Source organism: Nuphar pumila, chromosome 3 (assembly GCF_984573655.1).
Source record: "Nuphar pumila chromosome 3, dmNupPumi1.hap1.1, whole genome shotgun sequence".
NCBI lineage: Eukaryota > Viridiplantae > Streptophyta > Magnoliopsida > Nymphaeales > Nymphaeaceae > Nuphar > Nuphar pumila.
Window position 1 is genome coordinate 28,920,782 of NC_143251.1, and position 18,535 is coordinate 28,939,316.

The following is an 18,535-nucleotide window of genomic DNA, read 5'->3' on the forward strand; positions in this document are numbered from 1 at the left end:
AACCTTAGTTTTGGATCTCTTAACACATCCTAGCAAAATATCTTTGTGCATTAATCACTTGATCCCGCCTCATCAGGTCTTGAGCCACACCTGCCCTGTCCCCAAGATGGAGGGTGAAAAGGTCAGGTGCTTAATGCACAAATATTTATTGAATGCACCTGACCTTTTCACGGTTTTTTGTAAAATTTTTCTCACAGACCCATGAGAGAGGCAGAAAAAGGGGGAGTCCGACACTCTCAAGTCTCGACCCTTATTTCGCCCCTTTTCCTCCATTTCGTTTCCGAACCCTCCCTGCTCCACACTTCGACGGGCTAACAAATCTCCGGCGACATCTCCGGAAGCGTCAACTATCTCCGGCAGCTGAGCAGAAACACAGGCAACCACTCTCTTCTCTCTCCCTCTCCCTCTTCTTCTTCCGTTTGAATGAATCGTATTTTTTGGACGAGAGTGCCATTCTGCCACAGAGGCACATATTTTATTTTTCGTTCTTCGAATTTTACCTTATGGTTACTAAAACAACCGATGCTTGTTTTGTTCTTTCGTTGGGTTCCAACTTCCTTGCTGTTGCTTTTAACATCATCGTCGTTATTGATCTTTGTGTATTCCAAAGCATCTCGTGTATTTAAATGCGACTATTTCCAATCTCCTCTTTTTTTTTCCGCCTCTCTCATTGTATTCCCGGAGGAACGCCGGTAGTTTCCCCGAAGGAGAAACTAGACCCCCGTCGCGCATCTGTACCGTGGTCAACTGCATTCTGCTCACTCTGATTAAGCATCGTTCCGCTCGTTATGCACTAAGTAGAAACGTCCGCTATGTCTTTAGTCTATGATTTGTGTGTTTGATTAGAACATTGTATTGGCGATTGCCGGCTTCGCTTTTCTTGAGATTTTGTTTCACTTCATTGATAGCGAACACTATGATTAGCTAGTATTGGGAATTGTATGGTGGACCTGAGGGGTCTTCTGGTCTGTTTGGCTTTGTTCCTTTGCTTAGTTCAGCTGTTTGTGTGGGTTGCAAATGCTCAGTTGATGCCTATGTAACATTGGTACTTCTAGCAGCTCCGAGTACCCATGTCGTAACCACACTGGTAGTGGATACTTCGTGTATGGATCAACTGAGTTTTGGACTTGACTCCGCCCATTTTTCCCATTTAATGATCCAATCAACGTGTAGATAACACTCGGGATCAAAAGAGCTCAATGCTAACTATATATGTTTTGATTATTAATTGTTAGTTAATTGTAGATCTTTAACATGTTTTAGACCTTTAGTTTGTATTCACAGTCTACAACTCCATTGTAGAGAATTTGGTTAAATAAAGTATAGTTTTGCATTTTTTTATGTGTGCGTGCGTCTCTCTCTCTCTCTCTTTATATATATTTGTATGTATTCCGTAACCCCATACCCATCTATTTAGAAATTCCAGTGTCGTACCCCCTTGTACCTCGCACCGGCACCGTACCTATGCTACATAGGTTGATTCAAAAGATGGTTTTATTGTAGTATCCAAGTTTTCTGGATGTACCTTTTGTATGTCTCTCACCCCTTTTCTGTCCTGTAATGATTTTGGCATGCCTAACCCCAAAGCAAAAAAACAAAATGGTAAATGCATAACTAGAAAGGAGGATTTAAAATGTTGAATAGAGTGCCACTGAAAACGTGGGCCAAACATGGAACACTGAGCTCATCTCGTGGCCTACTTGTTTAAATTGTTGTTGTTTTGACTTACAAATCACTGTGCTTGGGGAGTCGAATAAGATAGTTGGATGGGGTCACACTTTCATAACGTGTGATGATTCTTGTTTTACAAGGTAATCAATCTCATATGATGCATTCAAGAGCCATCTAGCTATTTAAATTGACTCATTTAGGCCCCATTTTGTTGCAGTTAAAAGTGTTGGAAGAAGGAAAAACGTCTTTTAAAACAAGTGGAACCCACCATTTCATGTTCTAGCAAACATGATTTTTTTTTGAATCTAACTTTTTCTTTTTTTGTCTGTTTTGGCCTGTTTTTATGAAAAAAAAGATATCAAATGTAAGGATATCAGACTTTTTTCCTCATAAAAACTTTATTTTCTTCTTCTCGCAATTCTTTATTAGTGATACACTTTTAAGCTTTAAGCTTCTACTTGATGTTTTCAGCTTTTTTTCTGTTTCTTTTCCCTTTTTGGAAATGTGATATCCATCATGTTTTGATGATTGGTGGTATTCTGTGCTTCTCCTACTCACTAACTGAAGAAAGAGTATGTAGCATAATATGCTTGCCACATTGTACATTATCTATAGTGTTGCATCTTACCTTTTAGTGAACTTTTCCATGAACTCTGTCCTTACCTTGTAGTTGCTGTATGTTGGCAACAGTATAGCATCATAGTCATTTTAGAGATGCAATCTTCTGCACCTGGAGCGACTCCTCAAGCTTCACTTTCAGTAAACCCCCCTATAGGTGGGCCTCTTGCTGGTTCTGAAGGACCTAAGGGTCCCAATGGTGTTGCAAATGATCAGCAACAAGAAACTATTCGAGCAAAGTTTGTTACTTCACCTGGATATGTTGTCCCTGCTCCTTCTTTCTCTTACAGTGTGGTTTCACAGACTAGCTCTACATCTGGAAGCTCTCAGCAGGGACAGTCTACTGATGTTAGTATCTGCTGTTTTTATTGTGTTATCATGTAGTGGTCTCACTGTACACTGGTTTATTTAATTTTCAGAAATGTTGATGTTTGCAGGCTATAAAATTCACTCCACCGGCTACTACAGCAATGTTGCAGCCTCCAGCTCCATCACCATCAGCAGCTGGACCATCTTTTTCATACGGGGTTGGTTCACATGCTAGTTCTGGCTCTTCAAGTTCTCAGCAGTTTCATTCTTCTGCAGTGGGGTTCCTTGTGGTGCCCTGCATATTCTCCTGAATTGAACTCTCATATTTGCAGTTTTTTAACAACTTTTAGTTTCCATTTGTTTTATAGGCTACTACACTCAATCCCGTGGACAGTGGAAAGTTCATGGCACCAGCTAATGCAGCATCATTGCAGCCTCCAGTTCCTGGGCAATCTAATATAGCTGCACACCCAAGTTCATGGGATCCAGGAACTATTCCTCAAAATGCTCCATTGCCATTGCGCCCACCTGCCTCTCTCTCAAAAGGACATTTATCAAATACTGCTGGTTATTCTTTCCCTGGTAGCTTGCAGGTGCCAACATCTGAAGGTTCTCAACAGAACCAGTCCAATGCTGTATGTTTTCTAATCCTTCGTTCTCTGTACTTGCAAAATATTATCCATATTTATGACCTGAACTTTTTACTTTTTGAATCATTGCAGAGTACATCTGCAGCAGTTGCACAAGAATCACCAAGCGTGACACCAGCAACTTCTGGTTCACCATTGGTAAATTTGCCTACATCTTCTGCTCCTAATATCATGTCAGCAGTTAATCCATTTACTACTGTGAGGATGCCTGCTGCACCAATGTTTCCTGGTCCTCCTGGGATGCCAGGTACCCCTGGGACCCCTGGGCCTCCTGGAATACCTGCGCCGGCTCCATCATCTTCCCGTAGCATTAATGTTCGACCACCGACACTGGATTCATCACCTGCAACTTTAAGGCCTGCTTTGCCCTCTACATCTTCTATTCCAACAGGTTCAATTATAGCGAATTCTGTGCAAAATGTTCAGCAGCAAATGTATCCAGCATATCCAATACCTCCGATGGTTCCACCTCCTCAGGCACTCTGGCTACATCCTCCTCAAGTTGGGGGGCCACAACGACCCTCTTTCATTCCATATCCATCCATCTACCCCATTCCTTTTCCTATTCCACTTCGTCCTCTGTCATTTCCTCCAGTCACTTTGCCAGATCAATCTCAACCTCCTGGCATTTCTTTTGTGGGACCTCCTGGGGAAACATCCTCAACCACAGGGGGGCCTGGACAGCAGTCGAGCCTGTTGGGGGCACAATCACCTCCTCCTGGGATAGGTATGATACAGTGTTCACTATTTTTCTTTAGATTTGTAAAGGACTGAAATGTGTTGTTAAGATAATTGCACTCTTTATTCAGATAAGGAAAAGAAGGCTTCTGATTCAGTTAAGAAAGATGAAGAGATTGTTAGGAATGATGGTGGTGATGCTTGGACTGCACACAAGACTGAATCAGGGGTTGTGTATTATTATAACTCTGTCACAGGAGAATCAACATATGATAAGCCTTCTACATTTAAAGGGGAGGTAATGACAGCCATAACTTGTAGATTTATTGTTTCTGTGTTATTTTTTGTGTCATCTTACTGAGGCTGGTGTATAACTTCTGTCCTTTTTGCAGCCAGAAAGAGTCATTGTTCAGCCAATTCCAGTTTCATGGTATGTCTATATGGGACTGTTGGATCATTATGATTTAATTGGATAATATTGTGAAAGCGTTCCTCCTTGTGGTTATCTGATATTTCTGTTTTAAAATCTTAATATTCTCATCCCATTCAAGAAAGAAATATAAATTTGGACGTGCTGTGATGCATGCATGAGTGGGCAAAGCCCTACTCATATATTTAATGGTCATAGGAACATAATGAGTAACTGGTAATTCTAATTATATTTAGTCACTTAAGAATTCACTGTTGTTGGGATTCTGATTATTTTGTTATTTTTTGCATTTGATAGCTAATTCTGGTTGCATTGCAATGTAAAAATCAACCATTTTTAGATTTGCTTGTCAGCGTTTGTTATTTGCAACATGCATATGGCTCTGCATGATGTATCTTGATAAAGAATATTAGTTTTGATCATTGTTTCAAGAACACTTGAAAGCAGCATCCATTTTTGTTAGTTGTAAAAGTTGGTAGTCTGATTACCTAATCTGGGTATGGCAAGTTGATGATCATGGCGTTGTTAATGATTTTTTAGAGAAGACGATTGATCAATTGCTGCAATCAGTCTCTGTCTTAGAAACTTGACTTCACTGTGTTGAAGGAGATCTGTTAGGTGTTGCAAACCATGAGGGTAGGTGCAGACTCTTGACTCAGGAAGTTGTTTGGCCTTGCTTCTAGCAGATTCTGTTTTCGCTCTTTCTCAGCCTGGATTCAGTTGCTAAGGTGCCACAGCTGGCCTGGGTGTGGACTCTCTCTCTCTCTCTCAATATTAAGGAAGAATGTCATTCACATGGTAGACTGTCAGTGCCATTTTAGCTGAAATAGATACAAAATGAAGATGGAGCCATGTGGCATTGCTAACCAAAGCTCAGGTGCAGCTGATGGAAGGGCACTAGCTGTGATGCTCATCCAGAGCTGACAATGTAGCTGGGACTGGATTCATCCTCTGAGAGAGAGAAAATTCACATTAAGAATGGTTGATTCTGAAGGTCCATGAGGTTTTGGTGTAAGGGTTGTGACTTGTGTGGGATTTGTTCATAATCCTTCAACTAGCATGGATGATGGCCTTCTTCGTTCCCAAGAAAGCCATCTTTTGTAAGTGCCAATACTATGATTTTTTGGTATGACAATCTTGAGTTGGAACATATGGCTGTCGTGCAGGTCAGGAAGTTACTTCTCCTCATCTGTCTGCGAGCCTACTATAATCGTTATTTTCTTGGTAACCAATTGTGTTATTCAGCCATTGAACATTAATCCAGCCACTTGTATTTTATTTTATTTTTTTATTCTTGATGGAGGAGTTCTTTTAACAATGTTCTGGATATCTCCTTTTGATATTGACGCAGCCTTCATCTAAATATTCAAGCTTTGTCATAAGTTTTCTAGATCACCATTTTTACTTGCATCTTTCTTTCTTTTTAACTTCCTATTCATAAAGTCTCCTGCAATGTTTTTGAGGAATTGGTGAAAATCAATGTTATACTTGGTTGCAGAAATTTTGAGTCTGGCTTGTTTATATGGATGTTTGTCTTTCTGAATTGAGGCATTTGTTCTTGCTCATGTTATCTAAGTAAAGTGTAGATTGCAAACTGATACTTCCTTTTGTCAGTGGTCTATAACATGGCATAGGGCTTTAAACTATACTTCTTTTTGTCAGTGGTCTTTAACATGACATAGGGCTTTAAACTATGTAACATGGGCACTTCTAAAAGGGCAACACACTCATGTCGTGCGTGTGTGTCACACTTGGACATGGCTTCTGCAATGTTGGGTGTGGTGTACCACACCCAGGTCCATTTCTATCCAAAATCGGACTTGGTTAACCCTAACCAAGTCCAGTTTCATCTGCATTATATACATACACATTTATTAGTCTTTTGGTTCATTACTATTTGTATAGTATAATTGTTAATGCTCTCTCTTTCTCTCTATAACACACACACCCCTACCCTTGTGACATAGGCTTTAAACAGATTGGATTCCAGGTTGGATCCAGGTGGTCTTGGTTGGTATTTGACCAGTCTATCATTTTAACTAACGCTTGTGGCTTGCATTAGTTCAGTGGGGTCTTATGTATTCAGTCCAGGTTCATATCCATCCTCAGGTTCTTGGAACTGATGTTCTTCTTAAAACATAATGTTATATGTGTGGATCACAGTCAGACCTTGGTCAGATGATGGAAAAACCAGATCCAGATTCATCCTTCATGTGGTTGACCTCTGGTTAATGGAACCTTTTCATGGTCTAATCTGAAATAAAACTATTCTATGTCTGATTAACTTGATTGATATCCCCAACATGAGATGCCAACATATGATGTTGTTGCTTGTTCAGGGAGAAGTTGGGCAATACTGATTGGTCCCTAGTCACCACAAATGATGGCAAGAAATATTATCACAACACAAAAAGCAAGGTACTTTATTTCCTGGTTTAGTTTTTGTCAGATATGCAATATGCGTTTGTTGCATTCCTGTGATTCTCGTTCCATTTTAAATCTGTTGAATTTGTGAAGTAGAATTTCTTTCGAATTGCGTGTCTTTTGACCTCTGTTAACCAAGCATGAAAGAGTGAGATGGAACATGCAAGCTCAATAACTCTAGTTAACTCTTTTAATGTGAAGTTAGTCTGTTTCTTCAATGTTCATTTTTATACCAGGTTTATCACCAAACCATAGTAACAAATCTTGTTATTGGGATTTTCTCGTCAAAGGAAAATCTCGCGATGAATTAAAAATTTTGTTTTTCTCAAAAAAATCACAGGAAAATCTCGGATATTTAAAATTTAAAAATATAGTTTATAAATATAAGAAAAATATTACAAAATATAAAATATATGAATATCACATTAAAACCATGATAATATCATGATAAAAACATGATATTTTTAAAATAGGTGATGTTTTGAAAATATCACGATTTTTGGTATTATATTGGTTTTTGAAAATCTTGTGATAAACTCAGGAGATTTTTAGAAAACAGCCAATATTTGTGACTATGTCACCAACTGTATGCTTAAAATGATGATCCATTAACAAAAATTTGTGAACTTCCAATTGCTTTGGTTTTTAGCTATGTTGCATGAACTCTTCTCCCAGGTCAAAGTGTCGGTGTCTGACACTTTTTGACACCTACACGTCTGGACATGCCACTGACACACCGTTTTAAAAATCAAGAGTGTCCAAAATTTTGGACATCCTTGTCAAATGTGTTTAGACACTCCATGTCCAACGAGTGTCTTATTTTGTGCATCATGGACACAGGTGTCCAACTTTGTGGTGTCGAGTATATGTTTTTGTTGCTCTATGTTTTACCTTAGAAGGGTGGTTGTTGATTAGTCTTGACGATATGTTTTTGTACTTACAATCTCACATGTTTATATTATGTCATCAACATTTGTGTTCATCATCAAGGATTAGATTACAAATGAGAAAGAAATGTACATTTCATTTTATATTTTATGGTTTTGTTTGCATAATTCTTTAAATCTCTCTTTTTTCTCTTATATATATATAGCCATGTCCAAGTATCTAGTTTATTAAGACTGGCCGTGTCCGGCACTTCTTCCTGTGGTCGTCATCAACACCCGTGTTAGTGTCCGAGTAACAGTGGTTTTTAGAGTTGCCTTTTGGACTACAAAGCAATATCTAGTTCTGTTTTGTTGAATCAATCAAGTAAGATCATGAAATTATCTGACTGATGGCTTGTTCTTCTACCTGAATTTATGTAAAAGAAGTGCACCATGAATCCATGCTATTGATGTTAGGATTTTTTTCCCGTATGTGTGATCACAGATGATACTAGCATTCTTGAGCTTCATTGAAAGCAGTTGTGTAATGCTTAATATGTGACAACGTGCCATTGATTAAAAAATCTGACTATGGAACTAAAATCAATCCATTTTGTATCCCTTGTAGGACAGCATATGCTTTTTGACTCACGTGCATTTGCATTTTTTTGGCTGTTCGTCTTTGACATTCTTGTCCTGTCAAAAGAGTCTTGTTGTTTTGTTGTTTGCTGACTTCCTGCAGTACTCCATTCTGCTGCTTATCAGTTTGGATATTTGCTCGACTAAGGCCCCATTTGGATGACACCGAAACCCCAGTTCTCAACTTAGTTTTTGGTGGAAACCAAGTTATGGGTGCTAAACTGGGCCTGTCATCGGTTTGGATGATGCTAGAACCCAATTTTGTAAACCAGCTTTTAGCACAACAACTGGTTTTTAAAATCTTTGAGTGGTTGGTACTATCCATGTCAGAAAATACTGGTCTGGCTGTTTCTCGGATAGTGGGTGGCTGGAAATGCTGGCAAGTTTTTTCTTTTTCCTGAAAAGGCTGTTTTGTTTGACCATTTTTTGGTCACCCCATCAGTCGGAAAATGACCAGACTTTTTCCTTTTTTATTTTGCTACTTTGGTAGCTGAAAAAATATGTTTTTTTGTCATCCAAACAAGCTAAAAACCAGGTTTTGGCCAACCTAGTTTGCCAAATACCTGGTTCTAAGGTAAAACCTGTGTTTCTAAACAGGGCTTAACCAGTTGATCCTAAAAGTTAAAAGTTCAAGAATTTTTTCAACTAAAGCTGCTTTGTTCATCATATTATTAGTTTCTCCTTTTTCATGCTTATTGAAGCTTTGATCCAAGTTTTTTATTTTTAATTTTAAATTTGTCAAGGTGGGTACTTTATCAATGAAAGGCTTGATTCAAGTCAAAAAATTATTCCAGAAAGGGATAAGCTGTACTCATCAGAGTTCGGATTCCACAAGCATATTATCTAATGGAAGTCTAATCAATTGCCTCCAACCATCTTATCTGTCGTATTTTGTCTGGTAACAAGAAATGATCAAATCCTATGAGATGTATTAGAGTCCTAGATCCAGAGAACTCGGTAGGATTCGTGCTCCAGGATCCAGATGCCACCTCAGTAGGGAAAGAGGGTTTCCCAGGTCAAGGTGGGGCCCAGGAGGATGTTGTGGCAGTTGATGTGTCTTCTTCACGTCAACAAGTGGGGCTCACTAGGGGACGACAACTCAGAAGAAGAAGGTGGGACATCCCCACCTCTTTAGAACATTCTCGCTCCTTTCAAGAAGAAGAGGTTGTATAGAGTCCATCTATGTTTGAGGAGCTTGACACGTCCCCATCAGAGCCGCCAGGATGAGTCAACAAGTGGGGCCCACTAAGGGGCGACAACTCAAAGGAAGAGGGCAGGAGGTCCTCACCTCTCTAGAGCATTCTCCCTCCTTCCAAGAAGAAGAGGTTGTATAGAGTCCACCTATGTTTGCTTTTTTATTTTTTAGGACTTTAGGTATGAAAAGTCCAATCCAAGAAGAGACTCTAGTCTCCTATTCTAGTTTAGTTCTGTCTATCTAGTAGGATATCTTTTTTGGCAACTAGAGTGTGTTTTCAGTTTATGTGTTAGTTTAATTTTATTTAATAATTGTGGACTCTATCCCTGACCTCACATCTATAAATAGAGGTCTGGGGGACCTCTCTTAAGATTATTAAATAACATTGATTGCTTCTCAGAACTCTCTTTAGCCCCTCCCCCCCCCTCTCCCAGATGTCCCTTCCCCTTTTACATTTTTCTCTTTTTCTTCTCTCTTTTTCTCTGTTCATCAGATGTTCACATGAGGATCAGACCCCCAAGGGTGTTACAAAGTGGTTTTGAATACATTAGGTTCAATAATGATCCCATACACATGCACATGAAGTGCGAATAAACCCATTAAAGGGAACAACACAAGCACATAATGTGCTAACACATAAACCCACACAAGGGGCAAAAATATGACATAAAGTCATAAGTTGAATATTATTGAAGAAGAGGAAGAAGAGGGTAAAAACCCCTTACAATGGAGCAAGAGCTCCTCCCAATCTTAGGAAATACAAAGGGGAAATCCCCTATTTATAAGCACAAAAAGGAGCCACCTTGGGGGCTCCCAACGTCTCTATTGGGAGACCCCCAATGGTTTATAAAAACAAAAAATAAAAAAATAAAAACAGAAAATTTAAAGGAAAAATTACAATGCATATTCCAATTGGAATATGCGTAAAATGTCAAATTACAAGAATACCCTTGAGGGTATTTTAGGAAGATAAAATATATATATAAATAGAGATACGTATACATATATATATATATGTATACGTATCTTTATATATATATATATGTACATTTAAGGATTATATTTCAAAATATATGTGTACGAGTACACATATTTTAACACCCCCCCTCAATCTTTGCGGGGAAACGAAAAGATTGAAAAAAGGGGAAGACTCCAAGAGGCTTCGGTAAGGATGCAATTGAAACTTGAAAATGCCTTCCTCCAATTGTCTTCTAAAGGGAACACATTTCCCGAACCATCCAGGGTACTTCTCTTTGTCCTATCTCCAAGATCCTGTGGAATAACAACAAAGAACAAGTAAAAAATATCTTTGCACTTTACTGAAATGGAACATTCCTAACAAGGTGCAAAATTTATGCATAATAGAATAATTACTCTAAAAAAGAAAACCAAAAATTAAAAAGAAACAAATATCATGTTAAAGAGTGAGCGAAAACGAATTGCAAGAATGCATAATGCATTCATAAGGTCCAACATTGGACACACACAACCTCATAATGGGGAATAACAAAAAAGTCCACTAAGGGACACCACAATAAGCCTACGAAGAGGCATAAGCTACATATGCTTTATTGAATGAGGGCCCAAAAGGCCATAATGAGCATATGCATATACTATCAAAATGAATTAACGCTTAAGAAATCATCAATGAACATGCTCCAAACATACTTTAGTCAAAATGAACACAAGAGTCCAAAAAGTTTTAAATGAACATGGATACTAATGTCCAAAGGCATGTCGAATATTTTCTTCAATAAGAGAGACTTTATAAAGGTATATTTAACATGCATAGATCAAAAATAGAGTTTTTCACATCTTTAGGAAGAAGATCTCTGTCAAACAAATGTCATAAATATGAAGCATGATTTGACTAAATATGTTAAAGCATCCACCCAAGATTCAAAAAAGAATATCATTTGAGACAAAAGACTTATTTTGCATATCAAATACAAAAGTCGTCGAAGAACTGTAAGCACTTAATATATAGATTAAATGCTAAAATATCAATTTTAAAAACATATCATAGATATGATTCACTTGTATTAAAAAAACACAATAAATTTTGTAATTTTCAAAAATAGTTTATCCACTACAAGCAACTACTTCATCCTCCAAAACCCGTAAATCAAGTGTATAAGCTACTAGATCAAGAATATAAATATAATGTCATTAAAGGTCAAATGACACACTAAGGTGTGTAAAAATACCTCTTGTCTACATATAATAAGTGCATCAACGACAAGAACAAGAAAATACACGCCAACATGGACAAAAAACATTTCTTATCTACGTAAAAATACACTCAAGATCAAGTATGTTCAGCAACTAGAACAAGAGTATTAAGCCAACCATGGGCTAAAAACACAATATATCTCTTGTCTACATAAAATGACACTTGAATTGAGTGAAAGAAGTCAACCATGGGCATATAACTCAGCGACTAGAACAATGACACAAATGCCAACATGGACTAAAGATCACACACCATGGTGTGAATCAACGTGCCTTGTCTACATATGATAACACTCAAGACAAGTGTGTTTAGCTACTAGAACAAGAGAAACAAAGCCAACAAAGGGCTATCAACACACAAAGGTGTAATAAAATTCTTGTCTACGTATGATGACACTTAGATAAGAGTTATAAAAGGAGAAGACTTTTGAGGTAATAAAACTTGTAATGACAAACATATATATATAAATCAAACCTTGAATCAATAGAACAATATTTTTAAAAAGAATACCCATAAAAATAACATTTTGGAATAAACTATGTAAAAGTATCTTCAACAAGATACAACAACCGATAGAACAATATTCTTGAAAATAAATGTGTGAACATACGCACACCAAGAACATATGGAACACTTGTGCACAAAAGCACGAAATCACAAATGTGCAAATGCACTCATAATTTTTCATAAACAATAAAAGGTTGGGCAATAATCCCTAAAACCTTGATTTTAATATACCTTAAAACATTTTAAGGTTTCAAACATCATATATCCATCACATTTATATATAAATAAGAGCATCCATAAGATCAATGGCCAACATCAAACTAGTGACACACTCATATACCAAATCATTCTAGAGTCCCAAGGTGCCCATAACTCACCTCAACCACCATCTATAATATGGTAAGTGGACAATCTAAAATGACATAACAACGAGTGCCACACTCATAATTAGAGATCATATACCAAATCATTCTAGAGTCTCAAGGTGCCCATAACTCACCTCAACCACCATCTATAATATGGCAAGTGGAAAATCTAAAATGATATAACACAAGGTGCCCATAACTCACCTCAAATATCTCTAATATAACAATAGGGCCATAAAAGATTGATGCATCATATAACTTGTGATGGATAAGATAAGTACCATAAAAAAACTTTTTCAAAGAACATAATGACATAAAGAAATCATCTTGGGATAATCAAGAAAAGAAAATCAAGTTTTTAACAAAGAAATCACAAGAACCGTAATGATTCGCAAGGAGAGCTTTAACACAATACCCAAGAAAAGATATTCAAAAATACTTGAAAATTTATAGAATTGGGATTAAATCCCATACAACAAGTTTTAATATTCTTTGATTGAGATATGCGGAAACGTACAAAGTGCTATAAGCACTTACAATGTTTTATAATGATTCAACAAAAGAATCAATATCTAAATTCATTACACTTTCACCAAAAGAAATGTGCACAAAAGCTCCACAATGTAAAAATGTCTACGAAGAGACAATACGTATATGAGTACAAATACTTTAAAAAAGATGTGCACGAAGGCACTCTCACAACACTTGAACAAAGAATATGCAAAAAGCGTAATAATATCAAACATGCATGTATTTCATAAAAGATGCAAATGCTTGAGACTCTCAAGCTTCAATTATGCAATTTTATGCTTGATAAATGCAATTTAAAAGAAGACCATATTATGGCCAATGTAGGCATCCTTAGAGATACAATCAAGAGGTTTTGAAATCTTATGTGAAAAATACAAACCAACAAGTTTGTAAAGTTGCATCAATAAATTTAATGAAATCTTTTATACCAAAAAGATGTAATAGATACACTATGCATTCTATATAGTGTGAGAAATTCTTTTAAAAGATCTTTTACAACGCTTCGAACAACCTATTTATCACAAACAATGTTTCAAAAAACCTTTAAATAAACCAAAATCATTGAAACATCTTTAGGAGTTCTCATAAATAGTTATTATTAACGAGAACTACTTAGGATTCATAACAAGGATTTAGATGTGAGAGATTCTTATACAAGAATTATATCAAGATTTTTCCAAAAAATGCACTAAAATCCATAAACAAGAGAGGAACTCAAAACAAATTAGACTTTATATGAGATTAAAGAGTTTTTAAACAAAGATCATTAATCTAGCAAGAAATCGTATTTAAAAAGTTAACTTATAGGTTAATCACGAAAATCTTTATGAAAAATCATAAATCTCACATAATTGAAAAACAATTTTGCAAAACATAAATTACTATTATATGTGATGAGAAATCGATAACTATATAACCAAGAATTATATATTTGAACAATAAACAAATTTACCAAATTTAAAAGTAGATATTTTAAAATATACGAACACGCGAAATGTGAAAGGAAATGATTCAACTATCAAAAACACTAAATGTGCAAGAAAAATAGTTTCATAATGCATAATATGTTAAGAAAAGAGATACATACCGAAAGCTTCTAAAAAAAGAGAGTAACAACGAATACTTCACCATTTCTTGAGCACCACGCTTTCCGTTGCGCCAAGAGACAACCCCATCGTAACCGGGCTCTGATACCATGTTACAAAGTGGCTTTGAATACATTAGGTTCAATAATGAACCCATACACATGCACATGAAGTGCGAATAAACCTATTAAAGGGAACAACACAAGCACATAATGTGCTAACACATAAACCCACACAAGGGGCAAAAATATGACATAAAGTCATAAGTTGAATATTATTGAAGAAGAGGAAGAAGAGGGTAAAAACCCCTTACAATGGAGCAAGAGCTCCTCCCAATCTTAGGAAATACAAAGGGGAAATCCCCTATTTATAAGCACAAAAAGGAGCCACCTTGGGGGCTCCCAAAGGAGACGTTGGAGAGCCCCCAACGTCTCTATTGGGAGACCCCCAATGGTTTATAAAAACAAAAAATAAAAAAATAAAAACAAAAAATTTAAAGAAAAAATTACAATGCATATTCCAATTGGAATATGCGTAAAATGTCAAATTACAAGAATACCCTTGAGGGTATTTTAGGAAGATAAAATATATATATATATATATATATATATATATATATATAAATAGAGATACGTATACATATATATATGTATACATATCTTTATATGTATATGTACATTTAAGGATTATATTTCAAAATATATGTGTACGAGTACACATATTTTAACAAAGGGTTGGTAGACCTATACCCCGGAAGAGCCCGAGCTCCTTCGGTGCCTCGAACTGTGCGTTTTCACATCCCCGATGAGCCAATCAGTGTCTCTGTAGTGCAGATTGTATGTTCGAGTTCCAGAACGTAGGAGACTCCATCTCGACTTGAGGTGCCTCTATAACTTCTTTATAGCCTTAGATCAACTTTTACTAAATTTTTGGAACTTGAAACCCAAAACCGTACCTACCGATTACCCAATTTACCTGATTTCCCTAAACTAGTAACCCTTGATCGTTAACACCTTTGCCCTTTATCCAGAACATTACTAGACCCTTACACACGTCCCTAGGTCCTCCTAGAACCCCTGAACTAGGTCTTTTCAGTTCTGGATCGAAGAACTGGTAGTGGTGGTAGTGATGATGATGGCAATGATAGTGGTGGTGGTAGTGGTAGTGATGATGATGATGATGGTAGTGGTGGTGATGATGATGGTAGTGGTGGTGATGATGATGGTGGTGATTTTGGTGATGAGGAAGAAAATAAGTAGTTATATAAAAAAACGTGTAGGTTCTTGTTTTTGAAAAGGGGATGTTTTTCCATTAATTTTATTAAAAGATGTTGAATGAAATAAAAATAAAAGATCGAAACACCAAAACTTACTATTTAAAATAAGTATAAACAGCGAGGAGCTATTTATAAAATCATCCAAACAGAGGGTATATGTTTTAATTCTTTCAAAAATATTTGTATCTTTTAAGAAAATAAGGGATGGGGGAGGGAGACGGGATCCAAACCTTGCACCTGTTACTTCAAGGGCAGCCAACAAAACTATTGCACCCAACTTTATCTTTGCACAGGCAGTCTATATCTGCATGAACAAAGTTTGTTCCAGCTTTTATCGTTTAACCAGATGAGCCTAAGCTGAACCTTGTCCTTGGCTTGTTAGGTTAGCAAATCAATCCTGAGCCGAGACATAGTTTTTCATGAACTGCTCAGCTCATTGTGTGTGCATGCTTGCACATGCGTGAGCCCGTGTGTGATTGAGTGCATGTGTGTGGGATAACAAACTTTGATTGTAACTGTAATATCCTCATTTTGTGACACTATCTTAGAGATTTCTTTAGGAGAAAATTCCTTAATGGTCAACTGCACCAATTTGAGTTAGTCATGCAACTTTTTTCTATTAAAGAATTCCTTGTTTTGGTCTTAAAAGTAAAAAAAAAAATCGATCCTGAGCCGAGACATAGTTTTTCATGAACTGCTCAGCTCATTGTGTGTGCATGCTTGCACATGCGTGAGCCCGTGTGTGATTGAGTGCATGTGTGTGGGATAACAAACTTTGATTGTAACTGTAATATCCTCATTTTGTGACACTATCTTAGAGATTTCTTTAGGAGAAAATTCCTTAATGGTCAACTGCACCAATTTGAGTTAGTCATGCAACTTTTTTCTATTAAAGAATTCCTTGTTTTGGTCTTAAAAGTAAAAAAAAAAACTGTATGAAGCTGTTAATCAGTTTAACAAGAAGTGGTTAATATGGGTATGCTGATTTGTTTGTTTATGTTGCCAAATTTTGATGTGCTAAGTTGATAATTTGTGATTGCTTGTTAATTTCTTTATATCAATGAGACTATTCTTTGTTGGTTTAGCCTCTTCATGTTGTTGGGTTAATTAAATAGTCTGTACGTTTACATATGTATGTCTCACAGGTAAGTAGCTGGCAAGTACCACCGGACGTTGTGGAATTGAGAAAGCAGGATTCTGATGTTTCTTTGAAAGCTATTGCACCATCTGCTCCAAATGCTGGCGGATTGGAAGAGAAATCTCCTGCTTCCGTTAGTTTGAGTGCTTCTGTAGTCAACACTTGTGGTCGTGATGCAATGTCACTTAGACCCTCTGCTGCACCAGTGGGTTCATCTGCATTGGATCTGATTAAAAAGAAGTTGCAGGATGCCGGCACACCTGCTGCCTCGTCGCCTCTGCCAACCTCTTCAGCCCCTACTGTAAGCCATATGAATGATCCTAGCGTGGCTGAGAGTATTGGAAAGGACCAGCAACTTGACAATGAAAAAGAAAAAGCACGAGATGCTAATGGGGATGTCAATATGTCAGACTCATCCTCTGATTCAGAAGATAATGACAGTGGACCAACCAAAGAGAAATATATCATGGAGTTCAAGGTATCATTAGATTATCAATGCCTTCTTTGTTTATCTTTGTAGGAAATGCTTTCTTAAATTTGTACTGTAGTATTCTGATGACATATTGAAGCTGCACGCAATGAATCATCACATGCATTCAGGACTCGAGACATAATGGGATAATATTATTCTTTGCTTTTTATAGTTTCACAGAACATAATAATAAATTGTGCCTGTTTTAGTTCTAAAAATTAGCACTTCAGATTAGCTGTGCCTTTGTTTTCAGGAAATGCTGAAAGAAAAAGGAATTGCACCATTTTCAAAATGGGATAAAGAACTTCCAAAGATTATATTTGATCCACGCTTTAAGGTATGTTGTTTGGAGATTATTTATTACCTTTTACTAAAGGTTTGGGCCTTTTGTACAGCTGAAACTCCATGAATAAGTTTTTCATTTAGCCATGAAGGGGCTTCTTAATTGCTCGTAATTGTAGTTTTCATCTGTTTTGGAGTCATTTATGTGTTTTTTGCCCCCATTAAATGTTTTTCTATTGAAAATATTGGCCACACTTGTTTATAGCAAACTATCATTGTTTTGGTAACTGTTTTCAATTATTCTTTTACACATTTTGTCATGTGTTTGACTTTTGAATAGTTCTTTTGGATTTTTTGTTAAGCTAGTTACTGCTTGCTAGCATGAACTTGAAACCCCAAAACCTCTGCCTTTTGTAATAATTGTCTTATTTGTAGTTATCCTTATGTTCTTGGTTGTGTTAGTGTCCAAACTAAATTTTCACGAGCTTGTGTGGCGCCAAACAAACCCAACTTGGCCAGCCTAACGACCCGAAGCCTTGTACATCACCCCCTGCGACTACTGAAATGACTATTGGCACGACACATCACTCCATGCACAACGGCCCAGACAGATGCTCGACCTTACGCACCACCTCATGCACAACAACCTAGCCCAAGCCACAGCTCCGTATACCACCCTATGCCTGGCGCCACAATACTCTTCACAATTGTACATAAGCAGTTATCGTTCGAGTTTCGAAGCGGGAGCGATGCTCATGCCCTTCCGAACCAACCAAATTGAACAACGATGTCGCTCCACCAAGGCCGCAATATGACCTCCTAAAAGCGTCACCTAGGAGAGGAGACCTACATGCACTTTACGATTGGGGAAAGGTCGTTGTCAACCTCCAGCCTTGCGGCCGGTTAATAGTTATATGTCTTAGTAACACTACCCAAATCACTCATCGATGCCTAGGCACTCACTTGCTCGGGCCCGTGCCACCCATAGTTGGTAAACCTGGGAATCACCCTAGTCAACCCGGATCGAACCCCAGTTGGGTCACTCATTCAGGACTGCATGCTTATGTCTTTTTTGTCATGCATTTTGTGGTTTTAATGTGTAATGTTCATAAAAGAATACTTGTTATAAAGAATCATATGTTTTTAAATCATAAATATTAGCAATT

At 37.1% G+C, this 18,535-nt stretch overlaps 1 protein-coding gene across 2 annotated transcripts in view; it reads left to right on the plus strand.

The window, feature by feature from the left end:
• Nucleotides 1–256: 256 nt before the first annotated feature.
• Nucleotides 257–18,535, plus strand: part of LOC149842437 (pre-mRNA-processing protein 40C-like) — a 51,419-nt gene continuing 33,140 nt past the window's right edge. Inside the window, exons 1-10 of one of the 2 annotated variants that reach the window (XM_089999165.1) lie at nucleotides 257–376; nucleotides 2,362–2,637; nucleotides 2,727–2,816; nucleotides 2,967–3,233; nucleotides 3,321–3,975; nucleotides 4,058–4,224; nucleotides 4,319–4,356; nucleotides 6,696–6,774; nucleotides 16,623–17,093; nucleotides 17,341–17,424. In XM_089999165.1, coding sequence (XP_089855291.1) covers nucleotides 2,386–2,637; nucleotides 2,727–2,816; nucleotides 2,967–3,233; nucleotides 3,321–3,975; nucleotides 4,058–4,224; nucleotides 4,319–4,356; nucleotides 6,696–6,774; nucleotides 16,623–17,093; nucleotides 17,341–17,424 — 2,103 coding nt within the window. In that variant the 5' untranslated portion in view covers nucleotides 257–376; nucleotides 2,362–2,385. Of the gene's footprint in view, nucleotides 377–2,345; nucleotides 2,638–2,726; nucleotides 2,817–2,966; nucleotides 3,234–3,320; nucleotides 3,976–4,057; nucleotides 4,225–4,318; nucleotides 4,357–6,695; nucleotides 6,775–16,622; nucleotides 17,094–17,340; nucleotides 17,425–18,535 lie in introns of those variants that run through there. The other variant, XM_089999164.1, reaches the window with a different exon arrangement.